This window comes from Tachypleus tridentatus, chromosome 13, assembly GCF_004210375.1.
Source record: "Tachypleus tridentatus isolate NWPU-2018 chromosome 13, ASM421037v1, whole genome shotgun sequence".
Classification (NCBI taxonomy): Eukaryota; Metazoa; Arthropoda; class Merostomata; order Xiphosura; family Limulidae; genus Tachypleus; species Tachypleus tridentatus.
In genome coordinates this window covers 117661748-117668231 of record NC_134837.1, presented here as the reverse complement: position 1 = coordinate 117668231, position 6484 = coordinate 117661748, and the positions used below count along the sequence as shown (strand labels likewise).

The 6484-nt window shown below is 35.0% G+C and overlaps 1 protein-coding gene across 1 annotated transcript; it reads left to right on the top strand.

Moving 5' to 3' along the window:
- The first annotated feature begins 2979 nt into the window (after window positions 1-2979).
- LOC143238837 (cuticle protein 16.8-like) lies at window positions 2980-4336 on the top strand. Its single transcript, XM_076479408.1, has 3 exons — window positions 2980-3035; window positions 3279-3353; window positions 3594-4336. The coding sequence occupies exons 1-3, from the start codon at window positions 3027-3029 to the stop codon at window positions 3981-3983; spliced, it is 474 nt and encodes a 157-aa protein (XP_076335523.1). The 5' UTR covers window positions 2980-3026; the 3' UTR covers window positions 3984-4336.
- Window positions 4337-6484: the final 2148 nt, after the last annotated feature.

Genomic DNA, 6484 nt, shown 5'->3' with positions numbered 1-6484 from the left:
ACATACTGTTGTTTACATATCTTCGTATGTTAAGTTTATAACATACATACGAGGTCTGTTCAAAAAATACACGGACTGACGTCACAAAACAAAATGTACTTTATTTAGAAGTTATAGGTCTGGGACCCCTTCAAAGTACTCTACTCCCCAACGCACACACTTATCCCAACGGTGTTTCCACTTGTTGAAACAGTCATGGTACGCTTCTGTTGTAATGTTCTCCAGCTCCTTCGTCGCATTTGCCTTAATCTCGGGAATCGTCTCAAATCTTCTTCCTTTCAAGGGTCTTTTGAGTTTGGGAAACAAGAAAAAATCGCAAGGAGCAAGGTCATGTGAGTAGGGGGGAGTGGGGTGGGGAAAAACAGTGATCGAGTGTTTGGCCAAAAACTCACGAGTTCTGAGGGCTGAATGGGCTGGAGCGTTGTTGTCATAGAAAAACCAGTCGCCACTCCTCCACATTTCTGGCCTTTTTGCGACGGATGGCGTCCCTCAGACGTTTCAGAACTTCAATGTAGTAAGTCTGGTTCACTGTGGAGCCTTCGGGGAGGTAATCGTGGTGAACAACACCCTTAGCATCGAAGAAAACTGTCAGCATCACCTTGACCTTGGATCGAACTTGGCGAGCTTTTTTGGGTCTGGGGGATGTTTCACCCATCCACTGGGACGATTGGACCTTCGTTTCAATGTAATAACCATAAACCCATGATTCATCACCTGTTATGATCCTTGACAAGAAGTTTTCATCTTCTTCTGAACGATCAAGCAGTTCCTGACAAACCTGGACGCGACGAGCTTTTTGTTCGTCCGTCATCAGGCGTGGCACAAATTTCGCAGCAACGCGGTGCATCTTCAATTTTTCGGTCAAAATCTCGTAACAAGATCCAACTGATATCCCACACTCTTCAGCAAGCTCCCTGACAGTCAGACGTCGATTTGCCCGCACCAGGGTGTTGATTTTGTCGACGTGTGGGTCGTCAGTTGACGTGGAAGGACGTCCATCTTCAATGGACTGTCGACCATCCTTAAAACGTTCATGCCACTTGAAACATACCGTACGCTTCATAGCAACATCACCGTAAGCCGTGTTAAACATAGCAAAAGTTTCAGTCGCAGATTTTCCAAGTTTAACACAAAATTTCACAGCAAGTCGTTGCTCCTTCAGGTCATTCATTCTGAAATCTGCCAAACGAAAAAATCGCACTTCACTTAAAACCGCGTAGCTAATACACAAATGAAGATATCTGCAATCGGGAAATGGCGTCGTAATCAGCTGATCTGTGCGAATCTAGCGACACCAAGCGGATTCCCCTGGAACCAACTAGAGCAGCGCAATTCAAACAGTCCGCGTATTTTTTGAACATACCTCGTATCTTCTCTAGTTTTATGTTTTGTTTTTTTGTTCTGTATGGTTTATTGTTAACAACATCCAACATATAAGTCTATCTCTAGTCTTCCAAACCAATCAGTGTAGTAGTTTATTTTCAAAATTAGGAGAGGGGGTACAGTTGGGTATATGGGGGATGGGGGTATTTTATAAAATATTCTATTGTAGAAAAAGCACGGGTAATATATTATCAGCGCCACCGAGAAAATAACACGTATGATACCAATATTGTATGTTTGTATTCTGCGCTTAGGTATAGCATGCTTACCAGCATAGAAAACACTTAACACAATACCGTTACGATATCACCACACGATAACGTACTGTGTGAATCACCTGTATTTTCTTCACAAATGTACACATTTTTTTAAATCTCTATATTATATTATATTATATTTTTCACTTTATCTGATGCTAGAATTTAAAATACGTATGTGTCCACAAATTCACACACACTGTTATATACAAATACCTCTCTCTTCTTGGAGTGACTTTAACTGTTGTAATTACGTTTTCATTGTTCAGGAATAACAAGGGTGTTCTATAGCTTGGTAGTTAATATCTTATAAAATTAAAATAACTGTTATATTATTGTGATGTTGTCAAGAGTAATATTATATCTGACTAGAACATTCTATAACCTGGTGGTTAATATCTTATAGAATTAAAATAACTGTTATATTCTTGTGATGTTGTCAAGAGTAATATTATATCTGACTAGAACATTCTATAACCTGGTGGTTAATATCTTATAGAATTAAAATAGCTGTGATATTCTTGTGATGTTGTCAACAATAGTATTATATCTGACAAGAACGTTCTATAGATTAGTAGTTAATATCTTGCAGAATTAAAGTATCTTTTGTACTCTTGTGATGTTGTCAACAATAGTATTATATCTGACAAGAACGTTCTATAGTTTAGTAGTTAATATCTTATAGAATTAAAATAGTTGTGATATTCTTGTGATGTTGTCAACAATAGTATTACATCTGACTAGAACGTTCTATAACTTGGTATTCTGTAGGATCACGTTTTTGAAATACGTTTTATTTCTTCATTCTTTCTTTGTTTCATTATGTCCACTCACTGTATAAATAACAATATATTTAAATCCCTAGTAACAATGATTACGCCAGTGAAATGTATTGCTTTGTGATGGCTATGATACTCTGGGTTACGGAATATAGTAATTTTTATTGTTATTTAAATCTGTTTTTTAAAAGTACGTATAAAATCACTGTTCCATAACGTTTAAAACAAAGATCGTGTGTTTCTGCTGAGTGGAAGCTAATTATATATTGAAATTTCTTTAATAAATTTCTTCAAGTTTTCATTTTTATAACTAACGTAGAAGTAAAGTATACGTACTTTCATATTTTATATCACTATCTCCTGTGGACCTTGTAATCTAATAAGTAGGGCGTTCTATCATTAACTGTATCTTAATTAAAGGTAAAATGGTTTACTTTTCAAAGTTTTTCTTGATAAATCATTAGCCAGAAGGTTGGCATGCAACAATCTATTAAAGCGAGTTGTTATTGGTCAGGACTGATGACGTCAAAAACACCATTGTCACGATGAAAGTATATAAAGCTACACATTTGCTATTTCTTCTCAGAACACTTCAAGACATAGAAAAATGTTTCAGGCAAGTATAGTAAGCTATTAAGTTATCTTGTGTTTTATATACTGAGATACAAAACAGAATATCAGATCAAATATCATAAAGTCAGAATCATACTATAATTTATGTTTCAACTTGTCAGTTATTAAATATAATTCAACAGAAGGCTCTAATTCTCTTTCATCTGATACTGATCTACGTTGCTTTGAAATAAAATCAAACACCGTTTATTAGAAATGGTTAATCTTGTGTGATTCACTCTATCAGGTTCTGGCTATTCTTGCACTTCTTGCTGCATCAGAAGCGGGATATACAGGGATCCATTCTGGTCCTGTCTACTCTGTAAGTATTGGATCTTGTTTGTTTTATTCATAATAATCGTTAAGTATTAACACATCTGAAATACTCTAAGTAAGGTTGAAACAAGTAATAATAATGTTAAATCTTTCTTTCTAATAAAATATCGACGTTCGAATCCCCAGTCCTGCCATCAAATACAATTTTTATGGGAATATCCTGAAGACGGCAGCACATTATAAGCTACAGAAGTCTTAAAGTATTTGTTTTTCTATTTGATAACAGGGAGGCTACGGTGGTGCTTATCAACCAGTTTATCCTTCTATTCCAACACCATACACTTTCGGTTATGTCGCCCCTGCCGATGGCGGTTTCAGTGCTCGCCAGGAATCTGGAGACGGATATGGCAGGGTAGCAGGATCATACAAAGTTTCTGATCCAGATGGACGTTTGAGAAAGGTCCATTACACAGCTGGTCCAGAGGGATTCAGAGCCCACGTGTACACCAACGAACCAGGCACCAAGACAAGCAACCCTGCTGACGTCATTATCCAATCTTCTGCCCCTGATCCCCCTCCATATTATCCACCAAGAATACCCTATGGTCATGGGGCTCATGGTGGAGGATATAAGAAAATTATTGTAGTTCCTGGAGGCGGCCCCTGGAAGTATTAGTGTTTCTACTATAAGAGAATCAGTGTTAAACGAAACAATATCTGTCTTTCAGAATATCTTTCAATTGATAAAACTTGTATTATAAGTTAAATGTATAAATACTGTTACAAGGTATTAAACTCAAACTCTTTAATGCTAACTTATTCTGTTCGTTACATAATAAATGGTTGATTTTACATGACTTGGTAAGTAGTTTTGTTACTGTCATGTATCCAACTAATCAATAGGCTTTACTTTGACGTATTGTGTATATTTGTTTGTTTTAGCTTCATGGTGAACCACTGTTGTTTGGGTGTAAATTATATATATATGTTTTTACATTTCAAATAAATCTGTTTTTGGAAAAAACAGAATGTTCCAGAGTATGTTCTGTATTGTTTAACCCTTGTTTTCTAAGTCCAGCGTCCATAGTTTCCATATGTGTACAGGTCACTTTCATCTTCGACTTGAGACTTAAATAAATGACCATAAATTGTATTAATTACTGATAAAGAATATGGATACAAAATAAACCCAAAATTAAACAGCTACTTTTACTCTGTTGGTGAAAGTTTATGTTAAAATGTAGGTTTATAACTCTAATGGTGAACAATTAAAACAAAACGATAAATCAATAAAACAAGTGAAGGCAAACTTTAACCTGTGATTTAGGTTATTCGCGCCTTTGAATAGTATTTTTTGTAATTGGATCAATGGGAAAGAAATAACATTTACGTTCTAACGTTCAACATTACACAGGGATACAATCTTTCATTTTGTTAGCTGATTCTATGTGTATACGTTTACATAAATATTCGTTTTATTACACTATATAATAGACAACAAACTGATAAGATATGTATGTCTAACAATAGGTACCGTACCACGAAAGTTATGGAACATATTTAAGGGTTATAGATACCTAGACTTTATTTCTTTATGAATGATATAGCGATGTAGTGTGCATAACACTTCGTTTTTAAAATATTTTTTTAGTTATGTGTGAATGGCCTGCTCAAACGACTGTCATGAAAAGGTTGTATGTTTATGTAATAAATTATAATTTAATAAATATTTAATAGTGTCTGACAAGTTTATATTCCCCTGTGATATCACCTGGCACATTACACGGTCACTATTATTAGTTTTGCCCTGGGCAACTTAACAGACCACTCAAGCTCTTTAAAAACCGCGTTTGAGTAACCATAGAGACGAAAGTAAAAAATATATAAACCACCGTTTAACGGAGTTACATGTCTATGTTTCAGTAACAAAATTCAGTGGCATAGCGGCATGTCTGCGGATTTACAATTCTAGAAACCGGATTTCGATATCCGTAGAAGGTAGAGCACAGACAGCCCATTATGCTCAACTACAAACAACATTCAGCATAAAAACGGATCAGAAAATACTGAGGAAATTACTAGTTTTATTGTGTAAAAGACATAACCAGGTCCACCACGAATTGGGTGAATTACAGATTCTTGTTTTACTATGTAAAAGAGATAACCAGGTCCACCACGAATTGGGTGAATTACAGATACTTGTTTTACAATGTAAAAGACGTAGCCAGGTCCACCACGAATTGGGTGAATTACAGATACTTGTTTTACTATGTAAAAGATATAACCAGGTCCACCACGAATTGGATGAATTACAGATACTTGTTTTACAATGTAAACGTAACCAGGTCCAAAATTGGGTGAATTACAGATACTTGTTTTACAATGTAAATCACCACAATTGGGTGAATTACAGATACTTGTTTTATTATGTAAAAGATATAACCAGGTCCACCACGAATTGGATGAATTACAGATACTTGTTTTACTATGTAAAAGACGTAACCAGGTTCACCACGAATTGGGTGAATTACAGATACTTGTTTTACTATGTAAAAGACATAACCAGGTCCACCACAAGTTGGGTGGGTGAATTACATACTTGGAGGATATAAGAAATTATTGTAGTTCCTGGAAGCGGCCCCTGGGAATATTAGTGTTTTTGTTATAAGAGAATTAGTGTTATACGAAACAATATCTGTCTTTCGGAATATCTTTCAATTGATAAAACTTGTGTTATAAGTTAAGTGTATAAATACTGTTACAAGGTATTAAACTCTATCTCTTTAATGCTTACTTATTCTGTTCGTTACATAATAAATGGTTGATTTTACATGACTTGGTAAGTAGTTTTGTTACTGTCATGTATCTAACTAATCAATAGGCTTTACTTTGACGTATTGTGTATATTTATTTGTTTTAGCTTCATGGTGAACCATTAATATTTGTGTGTAAATTATATATATATATGTATATATTTCAAATAAATCTGTCTTTAAAACAAATTAGAATGTTCCAGAGTATGTTCTGTATTGTTTAAACCTTGTTTTCTAAGTCCAGCGTCTATAGTTTCCATGTGTGTACAAGTCACTTTTATCGTTGACTTGAAATTGGAATATGTAACCCTAAATTAATTATCAAAAAATAACCGTAAAACTAAACAGGCATTTTAACTCTGTT